Here is a 15,700-nt window from a genome sequence, read left to right as displayed (position 1 = left end):
TGTCTCGAAGAAAAAAAAAGTATTGGCTGGCACGCAGGTGCTTGTGAGCCTTTACAAATTTGAAGCCAGTGTGGCACAGACTGTAGGACTGCAGGGTGCTACACAGTGTCCCTGCGTTGGGATCTGAGCAATCACATGTTACTTTGGATTTGTCTTGACACCCTGAGGGCTGCATGAAACACAAATGGTGCCTGTGTCCCCATGGCAGCAAGACACATCTATACACATGTTCACACAGAAATCATGTCTTATATTCAATTAGTTTTAAGTCATATGCTAAAAAATTACCTTTTTAATAATAGAAGCAGGAAAACAGTTTACAGTAATAAAAAAAATAATAGGTCTCAGAACAGAGCCTTGGAGTACACCACTGTGAACATTTCAGTGATTAGAGGAGCCAGCGCTGAAATACTCCCTGTGTGGAGCAGCTCACACCAACCTGCCTCACTGTGTCAGTAAGAATGACACACTGCATCAAAAGTTTCGGAGAAGTCAAATAAAAACACGTCCAACACGAGTCCACGTCAAACCACTAAGTCACTGTTATACCTGAATACACAATCTCTCTCTTTCTTTCTAACACAACAGTACCTACTACTTGACTGACCTAGAGGACCTTCCTTCAGAGGGCAGGACAACTCACCAGACCCTGAGCAGACAGCCTGCCCGCCGCCAACACCCTCGGGCCACCAGAGGCCGCGTCACCACAGCCTGCACGGTCCCTCAAATCCCAACCAGAAGTAAATCCACACATCACCTTTATCCATACACTGATCTAATCCGCTCAATAAACTCCCTCTCAATTAACTGCAGGCACCAGAGGGCAGTACGTGGTTATTCCTCACAACATATTTAATCACATCCAAAAAACAGCGGAAGTCGTTAAATCTTACCTTGTCCTTCCCTACTTCACATCTCCGTGTCTCTTTCTCGTCTCATCTCCTTTATTCGCCTCCATCTTACACTGTTTACAATTCCCTGTGTGTTCCTGTGTATTTTCAGACGTTCTTCTCTCACTGGCAATGGATAATAACGGCCATATGCTGTAACTTTGTTTCTCTTTCGCGGTTGCAAATGTTTTCCTCCTTCAAGTTTGTCACTGAGGGATCCTCGGTGTAAATATTTTGTCTTGTAATTATTATATGTATTGTTGTATATATGTGTTTTCTTAGCACTAAAAAATATTTTATATTTCTTTTTAGTATTATATGGTGAAATATCTTTTGGTTTAAGTAAATGAGCAGATAAAATTGTTGTGTATAATTTTTTTTTCTTAGAGTTTATAGAAAATTTGCAGTTTTGGATATCTCTAGAGTTAAATGTATAAGTATGTATATATATATATATATATATATATATATATATATATATATATATATATATATATATATATATATATATATATATATATATATGTGTGTGTGTGTGTGTGTGTGTGTGTGTGTGTGTGTGTGTGTGTGTGTGTGTGTGTGTGTGTGAAATGATTAAAGATTGCTATTTAAAAATTTTATTGGAACATTCATTTCCCGCGCGCAGTTCAAATTTCTCCGAGAGGTAACCAAGTAATTTCCATCAGTAGAAGAAAATGCCATGCCGTCCTTTTTCCAGTCTGGCTTTCGAGCAGGACGGTCAGTTTGTAATGAGTTACTTCTTGCTTATGAGTGTGTCAGTACAAATGTGGATCGTGGTACAGAAGTGGGTGTTCTTTATTCTGACCATAGCAAATCTTTTGACGCTGTGAACCACAGGGTATCGCTGGCCAGACTGTCACTGGTTGGCTTTATAAACCCTTTGTTTGGTTGGATTAATGATTTCCTCGCCAGTCGTACAATGAAGGCTGTTGTACATGGCTATTCCAGTCACACAGTGGATGTTGCCAGCGGTGTACCTCAGGACTCTGTTATTGGTCTTGTCTTATTTCACTTATATCAACCATGAGATTTCTGGCCGTTCAATTAAATTTATTGTATTTGCTGATGACACTAGGCTATATTTTGCTCTTCCTCTTGACTCTTCTGAGCATCGTGTCAGCGTGACTCCACACAATGTTACCAATGTGTTATACTGCAGGAGCCAATCTTGGGGCCTCTCCTTCTCCATGTCCACTATTCTAGACGTAATCCTTTTCATATGCATGACTATCCTATTGGTGACTGTCCTATTCCCAATAAAACTTCATTCAGAGATCTCGACATTCAATTAACTCCTCCTTGAAATTCCACCTGCACACTAAAGAGGTGTTCTGCAAAGCTAATGGAGATGCAAATGGCTCCCTCAGAGGAAGTGTATGCAGGTCTCCAGGATCACACTCCCATGGCACCTTCTACTCCCATCAACGTTCACCCACGGCCATAACATCACAATGGACATGGGTGGGTATATTTGTTGCTCTCCATTAAAGGAAACACAATAACGTAGCCATAAATCACTTAGTTTTTATTGATATATTATATTATATATATGTATGTATATAACACAGGGTGCATCACTACTATACAGACATGACCACTGCTATACCCAGGGTGGAGGTCGGTTATGTACAAGCGTCAACAAGGCACATTATTGTAGTCAAACAGGTTGTAGCAATTGATTCATTCTTAACGCAACTTAAAAGCTATCTATTGTTTTTTTTTCTCTCATAAACTCTATAATTCTTAACACAACTTCCTCATTATAGTGTAGTTGAAAAAAAAAAGTCATCTAATCATGAACTTTTCCAATTATTATTTTTCTCTACAATTACATAATTCTCTCATAATTTTTGTAATTATTAATAACCTGACTATTATTTTTTTCCTTGCAAGTTTTCTCTAGTTACTAATTTGCTTCTTAAATTACACTACTTAATAGCTCCCAGATTATTTTTTTCTCATTAGCTTTTTTTACATCCTATAATTACACTTTTAATATTTTTTTTTATTTTACTCATAATTTCTTCTTGATTACATTTTTTCCAATAATCTCTGTAATCACGAACTCCCCAATGACATATTGTTCTCATAAGTAATTAATTCTCAACTTCCTGAATAACAGTTTTCTCATAACTTAACCCATTCATTTTAAACTCTATAAGTACATTTTTCTCGTGAAAACTTTCAAAGTAACATTTACTTCACACGCTCTGACACACTAAAGAAAAGATAAATCATTTTGCATATATATAATAATCGTAAATTTACCTCTCAGCGCATCAACAATAACAAGCAGTAGGTACGTATCTCCTTTATCCGATTCTGTACAAGTTAATCCGATTCCCTGCCCGATAACACCACATAGTACCCGATCACAATATAATTATACTTGAGGCGAATCCGTAATCTTTTTTAAATCCCAGGCACTTTATTATGAAGCTCTGTAGTGACCTAAAGTATAAAGACCCAAGTGTATCCCACAGCTGCCACCAGTGTTATGTCTCCCTATTCAGAACATCATATATGCTAAGAAATTTATCAGTAGGGAGGGATTCTTAGTCACTGGAGGTGCCCTGTATAAGAACTGAACTCTGGCATGGTCAAGGGAGCAGTCCCTTAACCTTTTGACTGCTACTTCTTCTCAAGCAAGCTCAGAGTGAAGCTTTAAAACACATTAAATACTTGACAAATTCAAAGCTTTCGGTGCCTTTACATATATTTTGTGTGGGTTAAGTCATCTAAGGTTTCTCAGTTGAAGTAAAAAGTATCCAGCAATTGTTGAGCAGTTAAAGGGTTAAATATTGGAACTAAAGCATCATCAGGCTCTAGGATATATTTTTTTATGGTCCTCATATTTCGAGTCACTACAGTTTGAATTTATTAGATATGGATGAGAGGAAAGATTTTGTGTTGCAGAATATAGAAGATTAATAGACTGTGTTCTTTTAGTAATAGTAAGAGTTTTATATACCTTTCAATCATTGTTATTGTCATCATTATCATTTATTGACACCAGATCAGCATCACTGACTCAGTATGTGAAAAATTATGACATTAAAAAAAAAAAATTGCAAAACAATGCCTGCTTGAAATTTTGAGCTCGTTAGAAAACTATGTAATCAAATAATAGTAAAATAATACATGTTTAAAATAATTGCTTGGATAAGTAGTATACTGCATGTAAATAGAAACAAAATAATTATAATGAGCAGAATTACTAAAATGAATGCCTGTTTAAAAGTCAGGATTTGGAATCTCAATACATGTTTGAAAAATAATGATAAATAAAATAGAATAAAAGAGTACCTGTTAAAAATGCATTAAAAAATACATAATAGAGAGAATAAAGAAGAAAAATGTATTAAAAACTGAAAAATCAGCTCTAATTGAAAAAAAAAAAAAAAAAGAAAATGTAAAAACCACTAAAGACTAAACACTCACTTAAAAATTAAAGCTTAGAATATGGAAAAGCTAAAAATGAATAATGAAAAAGAGCCCTATACTTACAATTACAGATGCGGATATGTATGAAAAAAATCATGCACAGAATCAAACAAACAGACAGGCAAACAAACAGGACATGAGCAGTGGACTAGATCAACAAACACCGTAATTATGCAGACTGTCGCAGCGCACGTGTTGACAAATAAAGAACAACAATAGTACATAATGATGGTGGCAAAACGTGGATTACAAAATAAATTATGGCTTAGAAAAGTTAAGAAAAATACAAAATACGGTAAAAAAAAAAAAAAAATGTATGTACTGTAAGTATTGATGGATGAGATAACGTATACATAGTCTACAAACGTACATACATACAATGAATAAATTAAAGAATGATAAGAATATAATAAAATAAAATGAATAATACTAGTAAGAACAACATGCATAAAAAGTGAAAATATCTGCATCACTTTAATTAATAAAAACAAATTACAATACAAAACATGAAAAAAAGAACCATTATGCATCACTCAAATAAATGAAAATAAATAAATAAAAAAAATATGAAAAAAGAACCATTATTTCAGCTTAAGTATACAAAACAAATACAAACTTTCCTTTTTCTTTCTATGTCTCTCTTTTCCTTCTTAAACAGATAAATTTGCCACAAAACATGAAGGAAAATTCATGACTTAAGTACATTTAGTCTCCGTGTCCCTCTGTGTCTGGGTTAGTCAACTGAGAGTCTTCTTTAAAGCAATGGACCTTTGGGTGGTGAAGATAAGAATGCCTCGAGTAGTAGATTTCTCTAGGAACTCACCAAATAAACAAACGCAAACAAACAGACTTATTCTTTGTCTTGCTTTACACAAACACACACATGCATTCTCTCTCTCTCTCTCTCTCTCTCTCTCTCTGTTTTTATCCTTTTTTACCTTCCTGTTTTTCTCCCCTTCCCTCTATATCAAGAACTAGAAATATTGATAATAAAACCTATATTCTTTAGCCCCTACAAACACACACACACACACACACACACACACACACACACACACACAATATCGATTTCTCTCTGCTATTTCACTTCCTTCATCATCATAATAAGAAAAAGTAAAAATAAAAAAAAACACTAATAAAAAACTACAGTACACTGGAGAGAGGGTGACTGGCTACACACACAATACAATTAGTAAAAAACTTGCATAAAAAATACAAAAAACACATGGCTAAAGATTTACACAGTACTGAGGGAACGTCGAGAAAACGCAACACTATAAAAATACTAAACGTCTTATTACCCACTCTATCGTAAAGCACTAAGGGACTGTATGTTTCAAACCGCACAGGCACAAAAACCCGGAAAAACGTGGGGATTCAAACGTCTATGTAAATCTTCCATAAAGAATCCAAACACTGCAAAACGTAACCCTGCGACAGTTAAGGTGTTCAATTCCTTAAAGCGCAACTGAATGCATTCCGGTCCTCTTCGTCTTGTTTTGTGATGCACGATTCTCTGCCTTTCTCATCTCGTTATTGCTAATTTTATGATACTTTTACTTTCTCATTTTTTTTTTTAATTGCTATTCATACGATACACTGTTTTTTTTTATTCTTATCATTGTTAGTTTTATGATAATCTGTTTTTTTTTTTTTTCATTCTTGTTATTGGCATTTTTACACTTATATTCTCATTATCATCATTGTCATTCTTTCCACATGCTGGTTTTCTCATTCTTGTCAGTGTTAATTTTATGATACTCTGCTTTTTATCATTCTAGTCATTCTTTCATTCTTACTCTTAATTTCTCGTGCTTTTTGCTGTTATTCATACAATACTCTTAATTCCTCATTCTTGTCATTGTTAATTTTACAATACTCTTATTTTCTCACACTTGTCATTCTTACATAATCTTAATTTCTCACTTATATCATTAGTAACTTTATGATACTCTTACTTCCTTACTCTTATTGCCATTCTTACAGTACTCTTAACATTATCATTATCATCCTTAATCTTATATCACACACCAATCTGTACGTACAATTTTTTTTCTCAAAGACACTCCATTTTGGTAGGAATCAATGCTAGGGTTTTGTTTTTTTAGTAGAGTTAAGCAAGAATTGTGTTATATCATTACTGTACCATATATTATCACAGCACACACTCAGGTTTTCCATCATTGCCTCTCCGTCTTGCCTTCTCCACGCGGCTACGGGACAGTTTTGTAGTATGCCATCGTTGAAGTCATGTCATACAGTATTATCACATTGTAATGCTCATGGGGATGCTTCAGACAACTTCACCATTGTCTTAGGAATACGAGTATATGCCCTGCACCACACATACAAGAACAGCAGAGGAGTGTGACAGTGGACAAACATGACTTACAAATCAAACTATAGGGAAAATAGTGCAGTTCTCCTACCTGGTCTTAACCCTTTGACTGTTAATTGGTGCATCTTTCCTGTGAGACATCATTGCTTGTTCTACAGCCACCTCCAATCTTTAAACTGGGTAGAAATTGCAAAATCTATTCTATTTAATTTCCTTCTTTCCTGTAGATGTTTATAGAGACTTCATAAATTGCTTCTGGTGCCATCAATTGTTTTGGATCGCAGTGAAAGGGTTAAAGCTCCCTAGTGATTCAGCACTAACAGCTTAATTACTAAGTCTAATTCATCCACCACTATTTGAGAAACAGTCTCTTTGTACTTCTTTATATATATCTTTATCAAGTTTGAACCCATTCCTTCTTGTCCTCTCCTAATTCATGTGGCAACTTTAAATTCTCAAAGGGTGTAATTTTGAAGTGCCTTAGTCTTATACAGGGTTCATTCTCATGCTGTATGTTCTGTTCTACGTATTTCCCATTATTGACTCTTAACGTCGCACAGTATGATTCTTAATGGTTTCTTCTTCTCCTTGTGATCTGTTTCTCTTTACTGTCACTGATAAGCCATTAACTCCTACATTGGTTCAGTTAATTCAGAGAAACTGGAGGGGAAGGACATAATTGTGTTTTCAGTCCATGGCAATGACAAAATTTCTCAAATAAATTTGATGCATTATAATAAGATCAAGAATGAGAAAGAGATGTTTTTTTTTCCATTGTCACACTCCATAATTTTTCTTGCATATGGGCTGCCTCATTCATCTAGGAAACAGTTCAGTATGCCAGGATTAGTATGACTTTCTAGAATAAATCTGATGTACAATAATGAGAACAAGAAAAAAAATGGGGTGTGTTTCCACTGTCACACTCCATTACTTTTCTTGCACATACCTAGGAGACAGTTTAGCACACCAGGATTAGTACAGCAGTGCATTAGTTTTTTTATCACATCATCTGCCTACATGACTTTTCAACTCTCCTCTGAATTGTTAGTCAACTCTCCTGTTCTTCTATACATGGTTAAGGAACAATTTATAACATGCCAGGTTAGGTAACTGTATTCTATTATCACATCGTAAACACCAATCACAAAACGCTGGACGCTTCAGTCTCTACCTTCCCCATGCCATCAACTAACAGGTCTCCACACACCACTATCAGTATTCCATTATCACACTAGCCACTCCTACATACACTAACCAGCATCTCTGAATATATTGGACTGAATGCTCTAATCCTAAATGTTTCTCCTATCGATATTTTTTTTACCCCAAACTTAACAAATCTCTTTATCTTGCCCTTATCTTCTCCCAATGCAGTTGAATATGCAACATTTCCCTCTCTAGTAAGGCAGAATGATCACTACACATTGCAAAACTCCAACACAAACACTGATTTCTTCCTACACACACGCACGCACACACGCACACATACACACACACAAACATGCCAAACTCTCACAAAATCCCTCCCACTTTACCTTAATCTCCATGCCCTCCAGTAACATTTAATTCTACTACTCTGTTACTAACGATGCGAAAAAGACCTAAACATACACGATACTTTCTGGGTTGTATTTACATTAATATATACAAGCGATAAACAGTAACTTTCCTTAGTACATTCATACACTTGTTCTTTCTTATTCATTCCTTCATACAAGATTGCTAATGTTTCTTTCACTCCTCTTCATACTTATACACTCTTCTCACTTACTCCTAGCACTTAAATACTCCTCATACTCCTTCCTACTCACTCCTTAGCCTTCCTACTCTTTCCTACTCGTACTTCTTTGTATTTGTTGCTGTCATTCATACACCCTTCCTACTTATATACCTTATTCATATACTTATCCTATTCCTTCCTGCTTACTTTTTGCCCTTCCTACTCTTTCCTACTTCATCCTATTTGTTCCTGTCATTCATACACCCTTCCTACTTCTTCCTACTTATATCCCATGGTCGCCCACTTTCTACTTCTTCCTGCTTACTTCTTACACTCCTACAGCATTGCTACTCTTTCCTACTCCTCTCTACTGCTTTCCTGTCCAAAGTACCCTGCCAGTAACTGCTTGCTATCGACATCAAACAGATCTGACTGACTTTGTAACCTAACACAGCTGCTTCTCGCTACTCTGCGGCTACACTCTCTGATCCTTCTGTTATTCAGCTAGAGGTCTGAACATTGAGGTTAGCGAATGGTCTATTTATTTGCTTGTCGGATACTGGGTTTATCGGTCAATTGGTTTATTGGTTTATCGGGTGATTTGTAATAGTACTGGTGGTCTGACTAGGGTTTTTTTTTTTTTTTTTTTTTTTTTTTGCATTTAATGTGGTGCTTTGAATGATGTGTTTTTTTTTTTTTTTTTTTTTGGTGGGGAGGAGGTTTTGTGTGTGTATGTGAGTGTTTCATGTATGTTTGCACCTCTCTCTCTCTCTCTCTCTCTCTCTCTCTCTCTCTACTGTTATTGTCAGTACATAGCCATTATTCTCATTATTGTCATTCATAAGTCATTAAGTTCTACACTGGTTCGGTCAACTCAGAGAAAGTGGAGGGAAAGTAATTGTGTTTTCGATACATGTCAATGATAAACTTCCTAGAATTAATTTGATGTGTAATAATATGGACGAGGATGAGAAAGGGAATGGGAAGAAAGTGAAAAGATGAGCAACAAGAACAAGATTAAGAGTAAAGGGGAAGAAGAAGAAAAAGACAAGGTCAAGAGTAGAAGGATGAAGGAAGAAATAAAAAGTCAAAAGAGAACAACAAGAAGAGGAAAAACATACAAAAAAAGAGGAAGAATGAGAGATAGGCAAATGAAGAACAAAAACATGAACAAGATCAAGATTACAAATGAGACCAACAAAAGAAAAAAAGAAGAATGTTCTAATATTCAAAGCTAAAACAATACAAAAATGTTCTGAAATACAAGATAGAAAGTTCTGAATTACAAAAATACAAGTACAAAATACACAACAGAAAACACGAAAAAAATAGCTACGTTTAATTTCACAAGTAAAAATAAGAAACATCTAAAAATTCACGGCCCAAAAATATGAAAAGATAAAACAATGAAACAATCTAAGCTAAAAAAATAAAAAATAAATAAATAAATAAATAAAAATATTAAGAACATCCAAAATGAAAATAAGATCAATATTATCAATTAGGAATGATTTGAGAATGAAACAGAAAATAAAATGAATAAAAAAAAATATATCTGCACCAGAAAGCATACTCTCTCTCTCTCTCTCTCTCTCTCTCTCTCTCTTGAAAATAACAAAAGAAGCCAAAACAAATCACAATAATACAGTAGAGAAGTATGGTGTGATTAGTGTGGTATAGACAAACACACCACCAGTACCACACCATCACCACATCACCATACCACCACAAAGCAGAAAAGTGTAGCATGATTAATGTGGTAGAGACAAACACCACCACACCACCACTACCACATCCACACTACTTCACCACCACTACCACACCACCACACTACCGCTTGGGGCCGGGACACACCCTCTGCTAGGCCACCTGGAGCTTCTGGAAGTTACTGGCCATCTCGAGAACCTTGCTGTTGCGGGAAACTGGAGGCCGCGTCTGTTGGGAGGGATGAAGTTAAGAATGGATATATGGATGGATTAGTTGATTGATAGACAGATAAATATGTAGGGAGACAGACTGACTGACAGACGGATACACAGATACAGTGGTGGCTCGGAATCCACATTTAATTTGTTCCATGAGGGTGTTCTGCCTGTAAAAAGTTTCAATTTTGAGACTATTTTCTCTGTAAATGATGGAAAGTCAATTAATCCATTCTTGGACTCCAAGAAAACCACTTTTAACAGCAAATACACAAAGTCAGAGATGTGTATCTACAAGAAAAAGAGTGAGAGAGTGGTAGTAGCAACACCTGTAGTAGTAATAGCAATAGTAGTACTAGCAAACAAAACCAACATTCCTAAAACACACACACACACACACACACACACACACACACACACACACACACACACACACACACTAGTTCTTCACAAATGCCTTGCTCCTCCTCACCTCAATGATGATTTCTTCTGCATCTGGCGTCTTGGTCTGCTTGAGTCTGCCTTCCCTGCGCTGCCTCACCAACACCCTCCAGTCCTCTGCTGTCTGCTGGCCTGGCCCTGCATCACCCTTCCCTGGCTCACCCGGGGATGGGGAGCCTGTGGGAGGACCTGACAGGGCTGTAGATGGTGGTGGGGCTGATGGGGTGTCGGCAGGAGGCTGAGTTCGGACAGTGACAGTGAAGGAAGGTGTGGCAGGACTTGTCACTGAGCCTATACTTCCAACTCTTGATAGGATATTGGAAGTGACAGGAGGATGTGTTGGGGCTGGTGGTGATGGTGTGGGTGCTGGTGGTGATGGGGAAGGGGTGATGGGTGATGGGGTGAGGGCAGGGGGTGAGGTGCCAAGTGCCGGACTGGTGCCTGGGCGGTCCGGGGGGTAGCTGGCACTCATGAAGCGTCTCCTGGCGGCACTGATGTCCAGTGGCGAGACCTCCACCTCAATGCCATCCTGCGATGCTTCCTTAGTGACGTCCTTCGTGTCCATACTCCCTAGGGACTTCCTGTGTGGTGTGTCCTGTGGTGCTGTGGTGGGCTGTGGTGTTGCTGTGGTCTCCTCCTGTGATGCTTGTGGTCTTGGTGGCCAGATTATTGCCGACCCTGGTCTTGCAGTCATGGCAGGTTTGGTCTGGGGAGTGACTGGGGCTCTGATGGGCACTGGTGATGAGACGCTGCCCTCACTCTCATTGCCGCTGCTCACTTCACTGCCACTCATCCTGTTGCTCAGTATCTTGCTATACACTGTTGGAGGTGTGGCGTTGTTCTCTGTGCTGGGCTGAGGGGTCTTACAGGTACTGGCAGTGGTCTGGGGGGATTTAGAGGTAATGGCAGTGGTGTGAGATTTGGAGGTACTGGCAGTGGTCTGTGGTCTGTTCGCCTGCTCACTCGCAGAGGACACTGGGGGAGGCATGAAGGACAAGGCAGGATTCCCAACCGATTTGCGATTATATGAGATGGCGTTTATACCAATCTTCTGCACATCTGTGGCCTGTGTGGTGTTGACGGGAGGCCGCGGTGATGTGCTAGAGGGCCGTACTGAGCTCACCATCATCTCAGACACCTCACTGGATGCCTCAACTCCAGTGTCCTCAATGCTAGTCTCAAACAGCTCCTTATCTGAGTCCTTGATCTTGAATGACCTCCGTGCGAACACCTTGAAGAGTTCTGGCTGGTCCCTAGAGGCTGCTGGGGTGGTGGTGGTGGTGGCGGCAGCAGAGCGCTCAGCTGCAGGTGTTCTGTCAGTCACCACTGGTCGTCTAAGCTGCACTCGCTCTTGTTGTTCTGGTGTTGTTTCAATGTTTTCACTACTGTCAAGAACTGCAGAAGGAGAGGCATCCCTTGTGTCCTTCAGGAGGGGGCGGGATCCTTGCATACTTGCCTTCCTTGTGACATCCCTGGCAGCAGCAGGAGTTGGCATATCCTTTACTGGCACATCCTTCTTTGGGGTGTTCAAGTCAGTCTCTATTGGAGCATCCTTAGGGACATCTATAGGACCTGTATCCATCTTTGGGACATCCTCATCTTCTTTCTTGCCACCTTTCTCCTGCTCTGTGTCATAGATAACAGACTGGCCCTTACTTTCAACGCGGTTTAGCTGTATACGCATGAACTCCGGCACTGCGGCACTCTCAGAATCAGTCATAGTTGCTGGGAGACGCTTGACACTGGCCTCCCTCCTCAGTGGTCTTCTTGGAGGTGCCTGCTCCCCCTCTGGCTCCTGCTGAGGGGTGGCTGGGGGTGGCTCCTCCTTGGGCAACACCTGGGGCGGCTGTGTCTGGCTCAGGGACCTCCGAGGAGTGGCTTTCGGGGTCTCTGTCTTGCGGTCTGGCTTGATAGACTCCACCAGTGTGTCGAGAAGTGACTGTTTTGCTGCCGCCAACGCCGCCTGCTTGGCCTCACATGTCTTGGTGGTGATGGTGGTGGTGGTGTGCTTGGTGTGTTCCTCCCAAGAGTGGTGGTCCTTGTTGAGCTGCTCCTTCATGTGCTGCTCCTTGATGTGCTGCTCTATGATGTGTTCCCTGGCAGCCTGTTCTTTAGTCAGCTGTTCCTTGGCCAGCTGCTCCTTCATCAAATGTTCCTTGGTGTGCGTTTCCTTGACATGGTGCTCCCTGTGGTGTGTGGTATGTGTGGCATGTGTGGTGTGGGTGGTGGTGCTCTCAGACATGGTCATCTGGTCCACACTCGAAGCTTTCCTCATCTGGTCCTCCACTTCCTTGGGCTGCTGGTTGAGGCTTGAGTCCAGGGAGAAGGGGCCTGAGCTAGTGTCTGAGGGGCTGGGGTGTGGCGGTCCCCTGGGGTGGCCTGGCTGTGGGTACGGCCGTATGAACACCCCAGGGAGAGGTGTGGTAGTGAGGGACTCTGTGGAGGAGCGCTGTGGGGAGACTGTGGTTACTGTAGGAGGCGTAGAAGTGGGAGTAGAATGTGGGGCAGGCTTCCTCATGTCGTCACCATCAATGCTTTCCAGTGATGTGGAGAGCCTGGACGTCTTGGTAGGTGTGGTGCCTTGCTCGTCTGCCGTGGCGTGAGAGGACACCTTACGACGGAGTGCCTCGCGATGTACTGGTGCCTGCTCCTCACGGAAACTCTTTGTCTTCCTCACCCCCTGTGGCCAGGCATTCGCTCCCACACTGCCAGTCTGCATATCCTCAGGTGACTGTGGGACATCCCTGCTACCTCGCTCCTTGCTTGGGTCCCTAGGGCGTCCTGAGGGAGGCAGTGCATGTGCATCCTGCCGTGGTTTTGAGCTGCCAATGAGGAATCTCGGACTGGAGGTGTCGTGGCGACGGTCCTTTGATGCGCGCTGCTCAGTGCCGCGCCGCAAGGGACTGACGCTGTTCTCCCGGCTCTCCTCACCACTGCCACGGGAGTGTCGCCGTCCTGCGCGCTTGCTGGTGCTGCCGAACAGACGCTGGAACAAGGGCTGGTCCTCGCGCCGCTCCTCCTTGCGTTCTGGCGGGGCTGTCTCCGGGGTGCTCTGAGGTTCTCGTGCTGCTGGGCTCTCCTCCATGCTGACTGTTTAGGGGCAGAGAAAACAGGAATAATCACTTTTGAAGGGGAGAAAAGGGAGAAGTTGTGTTCATATTTTTAAACAATGTTGAGTGAGAGAACAAGAGGAATGAAGACTGTTGATAGGGGAGAAGAAGAGAGAAGTTATGTTTTAAGGTTCAGTTTTTAAAAGCAGGAGTACTTTCTCTTCTCTGTCAGGATCCAAGGGGCTAAGAGAGTGGTGTGAATGACTGTGAATGTGAAAGTTGTGTGCCTTGTCCTTTTCCGGGGAGAGCTTTGGTATATGTATGTATGTATGTATGAATTTTTAAAGGCTTCAGTATATAATTTCACCTACTTTCAGGTGTATTGGAAGTTAGTGAGGTTTTGAAGGATGTTTCAATGGTTATAGTGATAGTTTAGCAAAGACTCTGCATCATCAAGGAGAGAAACACTTCAACATAATTTATAATCTCATCTACTTCAACATAATTTATAACCTCATCTACTTTCAACAGGCTGTAGTGGAAGTCATTAGGCTTTCCAGGGATGTGTTAATGGTTATAGTGATAGTTTAGGTACAAAATATATATAGAAAAAAATGCATAAAATCTAACCTAAATGAAAAAAAAAAAATAAATAAATAAATAAATAAAAATACGTAATAACTGAAAAAAGACATACAAAATAAATATAGAAAACGGCCTCACCATCATCATCAGGGCTGACTTGAGTAGCAGGGGCTGGGGTGGGTGCCGGGGCGGGGGTGGCAGGGGGCTGCTGGGGGGCACTGGGGGGGCGGGGACCACTGGGGTGCCTGCTGTTGGCCTCCTCTATCACATCAGGAAGACTGATTTGGCCGCCAATCTGTGAGGCAAGAGGAGGAGGATCAGCAGGGAGGGTGGAGGAGAGGGAAGATTACGTGGATGTGGAAGAGATGGAGGAAGAGTTGGAGGAGGAAGACTGAGAGTTGGTGATATATATTAGGGTATTTTTTTTGTGAGGAGGAGGAGGAGGAAGAGGAGGTAGAGAGCAAGGTAGAGGAGGAGGAAGAGGTAGATGATGAGGAAGAGGAAGAGGAGGAGTAAATTAGGGTAGTTTTAGGGGCATTGTTTAGTGTGTGTGTGTGTGTGTGTGTGTGTGTGTGTTTATGAGACATGGCAACAGGACAGTAAGGGCACATGAAACTGAATACACACACACACACACACACACACACACACACCTGACACTGTGAACATGCTGACACATACATCACCACCACCACCACCACCACCGCTACTTACTTGCGTGGCTCTCCTTGCCCTGGGAGCACCGTGGGTCCTACGTGGCCTGACTGCAATCTTGTGGAGGGCTGCCTGGTGACTCAGCCTTACCGCCCCCGCTACTGGCTCGTGGTCTGGAGGTTGGGAGTCGCATTAGGCTGTGAGGGGAGCTAGGAAGGGTGTTGGGTGGTATAAGTTGTTAGATATTAAAGATGCTAAGTACAGTGTCAGAAAGGAAGGTAGACGTATTAAATTGAGTGTTGGTAGGGAGTGCTAGGTAAGGTGATAAGCAATGAAGGATGCTGGGTGGAATATAGTGAGTGTTTGGAGTCACGTTTGGTAGTGAAAAGTGCTATTATCGAATGTTAGATTGAGTGTTAGTGGAAGGGTGATATGTACGGTAACTCGAGTATTCGGAGTGTTAGGAGAGGAATTACAGGTGTTAGGCACAGGTGTTGCGTAGTGAGTGGTGTTATGTAGGATAGACTGAGTACTGGAAGGGGTGTTAGAAGGGAAAGTAGGGATGTTAGGGAGAGGTGTTGGCAAGGCAAGGATGAGTGTTAGCAGGTGTTGGAAAGCAGGAAAGTGAGTCA

General features: G+C 41.0%; 1 protein-coding gene across 1 annotated transcript in view; it reads right to left on the bottom strand.

The window, feature by feature from the left end:
• Window positions 1-2,421: 2,421 nt before the first annotated feature.
• The window catches only part of LOC135092964 (mucin-2-like), a 45,004-nt gene continuing 31,725 nt past the window's right edge, over window positions 2,422-15,700 (bottom strand). The window contains 4 exon segments of the mRNA XM_063991788.1: window positions 2,422-10,351; window positions 10,811-13,869; window positions 14,553-14,709; window positions 15,129-15,241. Of these exon segments, the coding sequence (XP_063847858.1) occupies window positions 10,277-10,351; window positions 10,811-13,869; window positions 14,553-14,709; window positions 15,129-15,241 (3,404 nt within the window). The 3' untranslated portion in view covers window positions 2,422-10,276.

This window comes from Scylla paramamosain, chromosome 41, assembly GCF_035594125.1.
Source record: "Scylla paramamosain isolate STU-SP2022 chromosome 41, ASM3559412v1, whole genome shotgun sequence".
Classification (NCBI taxonomy): Eukaryota; Metazoa; Arthropoda; class Malacostraca; order Decapoda; family Portunidae; genus Scylla; species Scylla paramamosain.
The sequence above is the reverse complement of the archived record's forward strand: the minus strand, read 5'-3'. Positions and strand labels throughout refer to the sequence as shown.